The sequence below is a fragment of the Oncorhynchus kisutch genome, linkage group LG30 (genome assembly GCF_002021735.2).
Source record: "Oncorhynchus kisutch isolate 150728-3 linkage group LG30, Okis_V2, whole genome shotgun sequence".
In the NCBI taxonomy this organism is placed as follows: Eukaryota; Metazoa; Chordata; class Actinopteri; order Salmoniformes; family Salmonidae; genus Oncorhynchus; species Oncorhynchus kisutch.
In genome coordinates, this window is record NC_034203.2 from 18,626,347 (window position 1) to 18,640,882 (window position 14,536).

General features: G+C 38.9%; 1 gene segment (V, D, J or C); it reads left to right on the plus strand.

Moving 5' to 3' along the window:
• The first annotated feature begins 5,661 nt into the window (after positions 1-5,661).
• On the plus strand, positions 5,662-8,065 carry LOC116358548 (T cell receptor alpha variable 38-1-like). The segment is given in 2 exon segments: positions 5,662-5,704; positions 7,701-8,065. Coding segments are annotated over 2 exon segments (408 nt in total).
• Positions 8,066-14,536: the final 6,471 nt, after the last annotated feature.

The window sequence follows — 14,536 nt, forward strand, 5'->3', positions numbered from 1 at the left end:
TCTATTGTGTCAAGAGGAGGAGCTTAGTGTTACACATAACATGTAATGAGTGTAACTGATTCAACCAGAGAGTGAATGTTCCAAGAGAAGATCATTAGAGAAGTATCTGTCTAACACCCAGTGGCTATGATGTGGCTCTATTCAGTCTTGTTTTTGTGCACTTGTAGGTAAGAATAAATTCTCCATTAACTGAATGTGTAATAGCAGAATATACACTGTCCAGTATTCATTACAATATGGTATTATCATAATCAAGTGGTAATATACTTTGAAACACCAAGTGTGGATATACTGTACACTGTGTACATTGACTCAGTAATACATGTTGTTATTATTTACAGGTACAAGTGTTTAAGACATAATTACTCCAGACAGAGATGTAGTGGATGTTATGGAGGGTAGTAGTGTTAAACTCTCCTGTAGATACAACAGCTCATTAACCAACAGTCTGTTATGGTACCTCCAGCACCCTGGATCCACTCCACAGTTCCTCATAGTGGACTACTCTGGGATCATAACCAACACTGATAGTACAAAATGGACCCTCATACATGAAGAAGAGGACAACCGTGTGGATCTGGAGATCTCCTCTGCTGAAGTGACAGACTCTACTCTGTACTACTCTGCTCGGAAGCCCACAGTGAAATAAAACCCAGACACACTGTACAAAAATCTAAACTGAAAACACTGACATCCCCTAAGATAAACATTTTCATTAATAGGTTACCTTCAGTAGACAAAAAATATAAATGGAAATGAACAGTGAAATATTTTCGATATACAATAATAAAATGTTGAAACAAATGAGAAAGTGACAGAAACTCATTTGGTGATCTGAATATGTTGCAGATGTATACTGTAGATTCTAGATATGAGGATGAAAAAAAAGTGAATGAATGAATTGCCTCATGTTTAACAAAACAATTATTTTACAGATATGCCCTTCTAGCAATGTTTTCCCCTATGACATCACAGTAGACAGGTCAGGTCCTTCTGCCAACTCTGTTGACTTAAAATCAAGAAAATATATGGAGATAAATAACACAGTTGTATCTAATTTAAAAGGGGAGACTAATTTAATCACATTTCAGTGCTGCTCTGCATTTTGAGGATGTGACAGTGGAATCAAGCAGCAACAAGAAGTCTGGCGTTACTTCTGCTCACCTGACAACTCGGGGTGGGGCTTCAAAGGTTTGAGAAGAGATGGTCCATTCAGAACTAGGAGGAGGAGGATGTTTTTTTTAATACACAAATCTTGCTGTGCTGTGTGTTATCATTTTAACTTCCAGATTCAGTCACAATGTCAATCGCAACATTTATTATGCTTTTAGTAGTTGCACAAAAGTAATCTACTATTATTGGTGTTATGTTGAATCTAAACTAAATGTTGATGTGTTGAAAATAGATCTTATAATAATAATAATAAGTAATAATAGAAGAATAACATATTTTGCATCTCTTGCAGGTGACAGTAATGGTCAGACCATTGAGCCAATCAGAGAGGAGGTGTATGCTCCAGCAGGTAGTAATATTACACTTTCATGCACCTACTCATCTGCAGTCTCTCTTCAATGGTATCTCCAGAACCCTGGATCAGCTCCTCAGTATATCCTGCTTATCCTGCATGGTGTTGGGTCTCCATCACGGGCATCAGGTCTGGATCCTCGACTGTCAGTCAAACTGAATGAAACCTGGTGGTTGTGTCTAAAAACCTATGTATAGCGGAGGTGCAATATTGTATATGCCTACTTATCATTTCAGAGTCACAGCAGAGTTTTGGCTTTGCTGTTTTCTAAATAACACATTCATTTCAGTTCTGTAACATAGACCATGATGCTGCTCTGTTATATTCTACTGATTTCAGCCCTTGTAGGTTATAATTTAGAGGATGATATTACTCCAACCAGTCCTGAGGAGTATTATTTAGAGGGAAGCAGAGTTATTATCTCCTGTAACTATACAGTAAAATCAGATGTGGTACAGACAGTACTCTGGATCAGATCAGGTCTCCAATTCCTCCTCTACACTACAGTCACCTCAAAGCCCTCTATAATAAGAGCTAAACATGGTTACCCTCAACTTTCTGTTAATCTGAATAAAGAGAGAACCTGTGTGGATCTGGAGATCTCCTCTGCTGAAGTGAGACTCTGCTCTGTACTTCTGCGCCCTGAAGCTCCACTGACAAGAAATCCAGAAACACTGTACGAAAACCTGACAGGTCATGATTAACTCCACTTATGCATATTTTAGGGAAGGGGTGGGGATTCCTAGTTAAGTTTTAAAAAAGTATTTTCATTTAAAAACTGTGTTGGACTTCACTCCATCATGTAAGCTCAGCTACGATACAATTCTCTACTGAGTTATTTTCTGCTCTGACAGGTTAGGTTACTGTATTCCTCTTATTCTTTTAACTAGGCTAATTCATAGTTTTTCCATGCTATTGGATTTTAGAGTAAATACCAAGATCTTTCCTCATTTCAAATACATCTACCTTGTGATTTATCCAACACCTCTTCACATTTGCAGGTGACAGTTTTCAACAGATCATCCAGCTAAACCAACAAGAAGTGTATGGAGAGGAGGGTAGGAATGTTCAGCTTTCCTGCAACTACTCCTCAGCATACAGTGTACTGTGGTATAAACAGTATCCAGGATCATTTCCCCAAGTCCTCCTCTTCATCCACCATGTCTCTAGGACTGTAGTGAGAGATAAACCTCCATACTCTCACCTCACTGGTATACTGAACAAAGAGAAGACCTGTACAGATCAAGAGATCTCCTCTGTTGAAGTTGAGAGACTGCTCTGTACTACTGTACTGTGACGTCCACAGTGACACATACTGTAACTCACTGACTCAGCACTGAACAGAATACAGACCTGTCAGTTAGTTATAGATTTGCATGCATTGGATGTATTTTGTTTGACCACACCATCAAGTGGAGCATTTAATACATACATTATTTGCAAAATGCAATTAAATGTACACATAAAACATCTTTGTTTCAATATTATGAACAGGAGGAGCTAGAGTATAAAACTCAGGATTGGATTATGAACAATATCACTTTAATAATGTTTGCATATCTTCCATTACTCAACTCATATGTATATACTTTATTCTATTCTACCGTATCTTAGTCTATGCCGCTCTGACATTGCTCGTCCATACATTTATATATTCTTAATTCCATTCCTTTCCTTTCCATTTGTTGTGAAATTGTTAGGCATTACTTGTTAGATATTGCTGCACTGTCAGAACTAGAAGCACAAGTATTTCGCTACACCCACAACAACATCTCCTAAACATGTGCATGTGACCAATAACATTTTTTTGATTAGATTATGAATTGTCAAGATAAGACATGATACTACCATGAAGAACATAGACAGTTGATGGTGTGCTTTTCATCAACAGCTGGTGCTTATTCTACACATCCTGCCATCTACAATGTTGTTCTGTTCACTGTTACTCTTCTCTGACTTGATAGGTAAGTCATAACATTTTCATTTAAACTGATTTTGATTATGTTAAGGTGTATTTATTTTTCAAATCGAAGATTATCATAATAATGCATGAAATGAGGATGCATGTTTTTTAAAAACTTTGAATAGTTTTTATCTTCATACTTCATTTGTAATTAATTCAATCTTCCATGTGGGTTTCAATGATTATATATTACATATGTTTTATGTTTCAGTTGTAAACAGGTACTAATACCCTACACTGATGTAGAAGTGGCTTCAGAAAGGGACAGAGTTACTCTCTCTTGTAACTACACCTCTTGTAACACTTCTATGGAATCTACAATATCCCAAATCAGCACCACAGTTACTGATTATGGAGTATGTGGATATTACACCAGGGTTCACTCTAAATCATGACAAAAATGCCAAACGTGGATCTGGAGATCTCCTCTGCTGAAGTAACATACTCTGCTCTCTACTACTGTGATCTGAGAACCAAAGTGACAGGAAACCCAGAGACATGTACAAAAACATAGAACATCTGATTACGGGGAGAAAGTTATCAACAGGCAGAAGAATGAATATGTCCTCAACTCTAACCACCTCTGTTCTACCCATAACTCTAACCCTAACTTCATGTCAAGATCAGTTATTAATTTCTAACTTGTTTCTTCATATTGAAGTATAACATGAATGGAGTAGCACTGCATCAAATACCTTAGTTTTATACTCCTAAATATCCTTACACCTTTGAAGACTCTAGTCACTTCCATGACAGTCAGAAGAACAAGAGTCTTCAATCTCTGAACACTCAAAAGCAAATCTATGTCTAATAATGATACAATAGTTCCATCTAGTGTTCAACATTCTGCCCAACAAGGTGAAAACTTGACAATGACAATGCTTGTACTGGTGAGAGTCAATAGGTGTCAGTAAAGAATCATCAATTTGCTCCTATTCTTTTCAATGATGCATGCAGCATGTCAACACTACAGGTGTCTGTGTTGTAGAATAATTTCCCCCACCAAACAGAATATACATTCATTATGTTTTAACCCTTTCTTGTCACAATTGCATATTATTTTTGTGTTTCTTTTATTCACAATTTGCAATTATTTTACACACTGAACAAAAATATACACACAAGCTTTTTCCAGTTCATATAAGGAAATGAGTCAGTTGAAATACATTCATAAGGCCCTCATCTATGGATTTCACATGACTGGGAATACAGATATGCATCTGTTGGTCACAGATACCTTAAAAAGAAAGTAGGATCAGAAAACCAGTCAGTATCTGGTGTGAACAAATGCCAGAGTCGCCCTGCTGTCCGGCGCTGCCAGAGTCGCCCTGCTGTCCGGCGCTGCCAGAGTTGCCCTCCTGTCCGGGGCCCGTTGCGAGGGTCCCCGCTCCAGAGGCGCCACCTAAGTGGGCCAAGCTGGAGCTGGAGTCCACATCCCGCACCAGAGCCGCCGCCGTAAAGAAGGCCCACCCGGACCCTCCCCTTTAGAGTCAGGTTTTGCGGCCGGAGTCCGCACCTTTGGGGGGGGGGTACTGTCACGCCCTGGCCATAGAGGCTTTTATTCTCTATTTTGGTTAGGCCAGGGTGTGACTGAGGTATTCTATGTTAATTTTCTGTGTTTTGCATTTCTTTGTTGTTTGGCCGGGTGTGGTTCTCAATCAGAGGCAGCTGTCTATCGTTGTCTCTGATTGAGAACCATACTTAGGTAGCTTTTTCCCACATGGTTTTTGTGGGTAGTTGTTTTCTGTTTTGTGTTTCTGCACCTGACAGAACAGGACTGTTTTGTTTTCATTCATTCTCTTTGTTATTTTGTTTTGTGTTCAGTTTAAATGAAAATAACATGAACACTTACTACGCTGCGCTTTGGTCCACACCTTCTTCATACGACGACCGTTACACCAGATCAGAGGCAGTAGGGATGATCAGGGATGTTCTCTTGACAAGTGTGTGAATTGGAACATTTTCCTGTCCTGGTAAGCATTTAAAATGTAATGAGTACTTTTGGGTTTCAGTGGAAGTATATGGATTAAAAAGTACATTAATTTCTTTAGGAATGTAGTGAAGTAAAAGATGTCAAAAATATACATCTTACCGTACAGATACGTTAAAGAATTTATACTTAAACGCTTTACACCACTGCATGGTGATGTCATTGCCCAACGTTTACGTTAATATGCACCTCGGAGACAGGGATTATGATCATGGTTGCATCGAGGGTAAGTCATTGGTTTCAATCATAAATCCAATCATCAGTTGACTTGACTACTGTTTTACAAAAATATATATATTTGATGTCGGTGCCCCCATGGAAATCTAATGAGCATAATAATAAAATCCCCATAAAGATCTGCCAGTTTAAGCTAGTGATATCTGTTTTTTGTTTGCATTGGATGCATCTGTGGTGCATTGGATGTGTCTGTGGTGCATTGGATGTGTCTGTGGTGCATTGGATGTGTCTGTGGTGCATTGGATGCATCTGTGGTGCATTGGATGTGTCTGTGGTGCATTGGATGTGTCTGTGGTGCATTGGATGTGTCTGTGGTGCATTGGATGTGTCTGTGGTGCATTGGATGTGTCTGTGGTGCATTGGATGTGTCTGTGGTGCATTGGATGCATCTGTGGTGCATTGGATGTGTCTGCAGTGAAAGGTGACAGAGCTAGAACGATGTTTGTCAGACCATGAGACATCCCAATAATTGGTCTTCTCACAAAATAATCTGTAGCGTCCGAACGGCCTACAAACTAGTATGGCACAATGGTGTTGTCCGTTTTAATCTTTGACCCATACAAGCGTCTTGGGACAGCCTATTTGCCAACTTCGGTTTGTAGCATCAGAACAGTTTGGGGTACACACTAATATAACCACTCCGTGGAAATGTGAGACTCACGAAAACGTATGTTGGTTGTTTGGTCTAGGATGCCCAAAGGCCTCAAGACTCATCTGAAGGTCCCACGGTACCAGTTGAAAAAATAAATAGAAGTATATATGGAGACTGTTTAATGCCAAAAAAACACATGTAAAAAACAACAAACTGTTTCCTGATCTTTCTTATTTCTCTGAGATATCGGACAGACACTTCAGAAAATGTAGTGTAGTGAATCTGTTATTCATCTGTTATTCATTCAATTAATTTGTATGAACTAATTGCAGTAAGACCAAAAAACATTTAATCAAAATGTTTTTGTTTTTTTGTAATACTTCAAGGGATCTTAAAATTCAAAATCAATTGTATTTTATTTGTCGGATGAACTCAATGTGGCCTGAACACAAAATATATTTCTTCAAACCCCAAACTGCCAGATTATAATTTTAAAGGACATTACATTATGTAAACAAGATATAAATAAATATATACGTATATATAAATATATCAAATTTAACTAGGAATCCCTCTTGCTGTTTAACTAAATAATTGAATATACAATAAGCTTCTCCCCTACTGCAAAGCCCCTACAGTGGATGGAACATAAAGTCTATAACAGTCTATTCTTACATGAAGCATAATGGCACATTGGCTTAGGAATACTTTACTTATCCTGGCTGCATGCTATTTTGGTACAGTATAGTGCTTCTCCTTTCTACACTCTCATTCTATGAACCTAAGCATATAATGTATTATAAAACCCCAAAATATATACTGTATTTTTCAGATTGCAAAGGTGAGGCTGTTGACCAGCAGAGTGGACATGTTACTGCCCTTGAAGGAGGACTGGTAACACTCAGCTGTAACTACACTACCAGTAGTACATCTCCTGATCTCTTCTGGTACATCCAGTTAACTAGGAACTCTCCTCAGTATGTCCTGAGAAGAGATCGTTATTCAGAAGGGAGCAATAGTGATGAGTTCCAGGGGGGGTTTGATTCCAGGCTGAATTTCACATCTAGCTCTGTAGAGTGTTTGCCTCAGGATTCTCAATATTTGACAATGCCCACAAAGAGGAGGAGAAAAGGATTTCATGGTGTCATCATGGCCTAGCTACATCAGTGGTTTATTCTTCTCCCATTGATCTCACAGTAGCAGACATGGGACCCTGGCTGAGTAATTTACTGATTCTTGCTGCATGTTGTTATGGTATTGTAATATAATTTTTCATTCTCGAATCCATTTCTTTTTAAAAAACATTTTTCAGTATAATACTATTTTTATTCAATCAAATATTCTGCTTGATTATTTTCTCCCTAATACAAATGTGTATTACATTATTTTCCAGAATGCAGAGGAGAAGACTCAGTCATTCAGCCACCAGGAGATGTGATCGCTACTGAGGGAGAACAGGTCACACTGGACTGTCAATTTGATGCAGTTAGTATGAACAATATCTACCTGTTCTGGTACAAGCTTGAAGTGAATGACTTCCCAGAGTTCATGTTGGGCCGTTTTCCTTTTGGAAGTAAAAATGCCACTGAGTTCAAGGATAGATTTGATGCCCATCTCGATGCAGACTCCAAGTCAGTCCCCTTGACGATCCAGAGGGTGCAGCTGTCTGACTCTGCTGTGTACTACTGTGCTCTGAGGCCCACTGTGACAACAGGATATACAGCCTCATTACAAAAACTATTTGATTGTGTGATGTAAGACTCTTAGAGAGCCTAGTGGAAGCTCCTCCTCAATGCTTCCTAAGGCAGAGTTAAAGAAGTGGTTTCAAAAGCTTTTGATACATACAAGTGTGTTTGCTCTCTCCTTACCTACACATCTCACAGTAAACATGGAATCATGGCTGAAGAAATTTCTGGTTCTTTCTGCATTTTGCTGGGGTATGATAACTATTTTTTGATTCGCTTTCTGCCATTGCCTTAATTATCCCTTTATGTTGCCATGAAAAACAGAGAAAGTTGCTCACTCTATATGTTCCCAATTATTTAATGGGTATAAATCATCAAACACCCTTTATTTTTCTACTTACATCATTTCTCTCCAGAATGCAGAGGAGACAGAGTGTTACAGACAAAAGGAGTTGAGACGGCTACCGAAGGAGGACAAATAACACTTGTCTGTCATTATGAAACAGACGATCCAAGTCCATATCTATTCTGGTACAAACAGGGAGCAAACGACTTCCCCAAGTATATGCTTTTGCGGTTCAAATTTGGAACTGGGGACAATGCTGCTGACTTCAAGGAGAGATTTCATGCTGATCTTGATTCCAACTCCAAATCAGTCCCCTTGACGATCGAGAGGGTGCAGCTGTCTGACTCAGCTAGGTACTACTGTGCTCTGAAGCCCACTGTGACAACAGGATACACAACCCCTTTACAAAAACATACTGAGCTACACATTGACAATACACCTGTCTGTACAGTATTGAACACCTCTTTAAAATTGACACAGTAACCTTCTCATTATCTCCTTGATACTCCCATGACTAGTGGTAGCAGATGTTGATAATCATATTTTTTATGTCAATAAAGCTACCTCTTCCAATTCAGCTTTAAATGTCAGCCTAGTCTCATAGACTAGACTTAACATAGTACATGTAAATCCGGGACACTCAAATTAGCATGAAACGTTTTATTTGGTATGGTTACAGAAGACAAAGTTACTTAAAACAAATCCTTAACCCTTTTTGCTAAACCTTGCCTAATCCTAACCTTAACAATCTAACCTAACTCTTAACCCTAACCCCTAGTCTAGCTAATGTTATCCACTAACGTTAGTGTAAGCCACCTAGTCACCTAGCTAACATCAGCAACAACAAATTAGAGTTTGTAACATGTCATACATTTTGCAAATTCATAACATATTGTATGTTTTGCAAAATCGTAGCATATTATACAAATTGTAATTATTAACATTTTCTTCAAAATGGATGATAGACATCCACAAATTAGTACATAGCATTTGAATTGTAAAATATCATACTAAATTGATTCGTTCAGATTTACTTACAGGACATTATGAAATGCTCTGAGACCTGGTTGTAAATGTAGATGTAAGAGACATTAAAATGCCATTACAATATCTCATGGATTAGAAAATAGACCATTGTTTAATTTTAGAGTTGGCCTAGTAGTGTTAGATGAATTTAGAAAAAGCAACATTATATCCAGTATTGTGTATAGAGTAATGAAAAAGCCAGCATCAACCACAAATTGGCCAAATTACCAAGAAAATGTTGCGTTCTACTTTAAAATGACTTGTTTACAGTATTTGAACATCCCCTCTGTGCTGTGCTGCATGGTCTAGGTCTGTGCTGCTACAAAGACATGAATCAAGAGAGCAGACCAGTTTCTATATAATAACATCAGTTTGACTTTCCCTTTGTATCCTACGATAATTATGGGACATTGGCTGTGGACATCTGTTGTTCTTGCTGCGCTTATCTTTGATAGGAAATGGCTATCATTGTATTTTTCTCAATACCTGATGTTACTGGAATCCAGATATTTTGTGACCATGGGACTTTAACATTATATCAGAACTGTTTTATAATGAATTCTTCTTTCACTACCCATTAATGTTATCACCTTAAAGGTAACTAAAGTGCAGAGTATCAAAATCCTGAGACAATTGTAAGTCAGTTTCTTTAGGGTGTTGCAATTACAGATTAAAATGTACGCTTCTAAAATGTCAATCTTGGAACTGTCTGACACTTCTGAATAATACATGTTCAGTTTTTAAGAAAACTGTAGCTATTTGAATACATAAATAATAGAAGAACACTATTTTACCAGGCAGCCTAGGGAGGAGGTCAGAGACCTGGCAGTGTGGTGCCAGGACAACAACCTCTCCTTTCTTGTGAGCAAAACAAAGGAGCTGATCGTGGAAAACAGGAAAAGGGGGGTCGAACAGGTCCCCATTAACATAGGCGGGGCTAGTGGAGCGGGTTTAGAGTTTCAAGTTCCTTGGTGTTCACATCACCAAAAAAACAATCATGGTCCAAACACACCAAGACAGTCGGTAAGAGCGCACAATTGGCCCAGCGTCGTCTAGGTTAGGGGAGGGTTTGGCCGGCAGGGATGTTCTTCTCCCATCGTGCTCTAGCGACTCCTGTGGTGGGCCGGGTGCAATGCACACTGACACGTTTGCCAGGTGTATAGTGTTTCCTCTGACACATTGGTGCAACTGGCTTCCGGATTAAGTAAGTAACGTGTCAAGAAGCAGTGTGGCTTGGCTGGGTTGTGTTTCGGTCGGACGCACGGCTCTAGAACCTTCGCCTCTCCCGAGTCTTTATGGGAGTTGCAGTGATGAGACAAGACTGTAACTACCAATTGGATACCACGAAATAGGGGGACAAAATTAAATTAAGTTCTACATCGAGAGCATCCTGACCGGTTGCATCACCGCCTGGTATGGCAACTGCTCTTCATGGCACTACAGAGGGTAGTGCGTACGGCCTAGTACATCACTGGGGCCAAACTTCCTGCCATCCAGGACCTACATACCAGGCGGTGTCAGAAGGAAGCCCAAAAAATTGTCTAAGACTCCAGTTACCCAAGTCATAGACTTTTTTCTCTGCTACCGCACGGCAAGCGGTAGAGGGGCGCCAAGTCTAGGACCAAAAGGCTCCTTAACAGCTTCTGCCCCAAAGCCATAAGACTCCTGAACAATTAGTCAAATGGCCACCGAATAATTTACATGGACACCACCCCCCTATTTGTTTTGTACACTGCTGCTACTTGCTGTTTATTATCAATGCATAGTCACTTCACCCCTACCTACATGTACTAATTACCTCGACTAACCTGTTCCTCTGCACATTGACTCGGTACCGGTACCCCCTGTATATAGCCTCGTTATTGTTGTTTAATTGTTTAACTTTTTATTAATTTTTTACGTTAGTTTATATGGTAAAGACTTCTGACAGTTTTGTTCTTTTACTTGCATGCCATTATTGCTGGCTACATCAGCTTAGAGACCTTAACTAGAGAGAGATGGCAAAGGCGTGTTCTGATTGGTCCTTCTGTATTTGCTCAGGCTTGTGATTGGATTGCAGATAGAACCTTATAATGTTGAAATGGGCTTATGCAGATAGAACTTCTCAGGTTTTATATTTTTTCACTTAAAATATACTTTTTCAAAAATCTAACTACACAGACCATGAAGAACCATGCAAAGATCAATTAGATGTTATGTGACTAATATTCTATATAGATAGAACCTTAAAGTTCCAAGGCATTCTTCTTTGTTTCCGGAGTGCAGAGGAGCAGACAGATTTACTCAGTCGAAGAAAGAAGTGTGTTAATACAGGATATGTCTCTCTCAGCTGTAGATACAGTAGATTCAAGTGGAGATTTAATGCCCATATGAATTCTGTCACCAAATCAGTCCACTTGATGATCCAGAGGGTACAGTTGTCTGACTCTGCAGTGTACTACTGTGCTCTGAAGCCCACTGTGACAACAGGATATACAGTACAACCACCTTACAAAAACTTTTTGATAGTGTGATATAAGACTCTTAGAGAGCCTGGTGTAAACTCGTCGTCAATGTTTCCTAAGGCAAAGTTAATCTGACCCTTTTTTCAAATTTTCACCTAAAATGACATCCAAATCTAACTGCCTGTAGCTCAGGACCTGAAGCAAGGATATGCATATTCTTGATACCATTTGAATGGAAACACTTTGAAGTTTGTGGAAATATGAAATATAGGAGAATATAACACATTAGATCTGGTAAAAGATAATACAAAGAAAAAAAAATGTGTTTATTAAATGTTTTTTTTACCATCATCTTTGAAATGCAAGAGAAAGGCCATATTGTATTATTCCAGCCCAGGCACAGTTTAGCTTTTGGCCACCAGATGGCAGCAGTGTATGCGCAAAGTTTTAGACTGATGCAATTAACCATTGCATATCTGTTCAAAACATTGTATCAAGACTGCCAAAATGTGCCTAATTGGTTAATTAATACATTTCCAAGTTCATTACTGTGCACTCTCCTCAAACAATAGCATGGTATTCTTTCACTGTAATAGCTACTGTAAATTGGACAGTGCAGTTAGATTAACAAGAATTTACACTTTCTGCCCATATCAGATATGTCTATCTATTGGGAAAAAGTTTTGTTACTTACAACCTCATGCTAATCAAAATAGCCTGTTACCTCAACCGTTCCGCGGTGGGGACACCGATCCCGTAGAGGTTCTGTTGCGACTCTAGGGGCAGTATTTTCATTTTTGAAAAAACGTTCCCGTTTTAAACGGGATATTTTGTCAGGACAAGATGCTAGAATATGCATATAATTGACAGCTTTGGATAGAAAACACTCTAACGTTTCCAAAACTGTAAAGATATTGTCTGTGAGTATAACAGAACTGATGTTGCAGGCGAAAGCCTGAGAAAAATCCAATCCGGAAGTGCCCCATATTTTGAAAGCGCTGCGTGCCAATGAGTCCCCATTGAGCTGTGAATATGTTATGAACCAGCTTACGCTTTCTACGTATTCCCCAAGGTGTCTACAGAATTGTGACGTAGTTTTACGCATTTATGTTGAAGAATACCCGTAGGGGGCTACATTGCGCAAGTGGTCACATGATGCTCCCGGAGAAATCTCACGTAAAGTACAGAGGTAGCCATTATTCCAATCGCTTCTACTGAGAAACCAATTGTCCCGGTGGATATATTATCGAATAGATATTTGAAAAACACCTTGAGGATTGATTATAAACAACATTTAACATGTTTCTGTCAATATTATGCAATTTGCAATATTATTTTTTGCCGTTGTCGTGACTGCAATTTCCGGGCGATTTCTCAGCCAAACGTGAAGAACAAACGGAGCTATTTCGCCTACAAAAATAATATTTTGGGAAAAAATGAACTTTGGCTATCTACCTGGGAGTCTCGTGAGTGAAAACATCCGAAGTTCATCAAAGGTAAAAGATTTAATTTGATTGCTTTTCTGATTTTCGTGACAAGGTTGCCTGCTGCTAATAAGGCATAATGCTATGCTAGGCTATCAATAAACTTACACAAATGCTTGTCTAGCTTTGGCTCTAAAGCATATTTTGAAAATCTGAGATGACAGGGTGATTAACAAAAGGCTAAACTGTGTTCCAATATATTTCACTTGTGATTTTCATGAATAGAAAGATTTTCTAGGAAGATTTATGTCCGTTGCGTTACGCTAATTAGTGTCAGATGATGACAATGGTCCCGTTCACGGGATGGGGTGTCACTAGAGGTTAATGCAACCGCTTGCTTCTGATTTTAAAAAACTTTACGGAATAAGCAAACCATGCAATAATCAGAGACGGCGCTCAGAAAAATAGTCACAATAGCCGCCATGTTGGCATCAACATAAAGAAGAAATCACATGATAAATATTCCCTTACCTTTGATGATCTTCATCAGAAAGCACTCCAGGAATCCCAGGTCCACAATACATGTTTTGTTCGATAATGTCCGTTATTTATGTCCGAATACCTCCTTTTGTTAGTGCGTTTGGTATACATATCCAAACGCTCATTCTGGTCAGCGTTACGTCGGACACAAACTTCAAAAAGTTATATTACAGGTCGAAGAATACATGTTTTGTTCGATAATGTCCGTTATTTATGTCCGAATACCTCCTTTTGTTAGTGCGTTTGGTATACATATCCAAATGCTCATTCTGGTCAGCGTTACATCGGACACAAACTTCAAAAAGTTATATTACAGGTCGAAGAAACATTTCAAACTAAGTACAGAATCAATCATTAGGATGTTTTTAACATACAGCTTCAATAAAGTTCCAACCGGAGTATTCCTTTGTGTCTTGATGAGCAATGGAACGCAAGTGGATACCATGAGGAATGCGCGTGATCAGAAAATGGCTGACTGGCAGTCACCTGATAGATTCTGCTTTCATTCAGTCCCACAACACAGTGGAAGTCTCATTTAAATGTCTATAGATGGTTGACATCTAGTGGAAGCCCTAGGAAGTGCAACATCATTAATATATCAAGGGGATTTCAATGGAAACTGTGGCGAATACATACCAAGCTCAGATTTCTCACTTCCTGTTTGATTTCTCCTCAGGATGTTGCCTACCATATGAGTTATGTTATACTCACAGACATCATTCAAACAGTTTTAGAAACTTTAGAGTGTTTTCTATCCAATACTA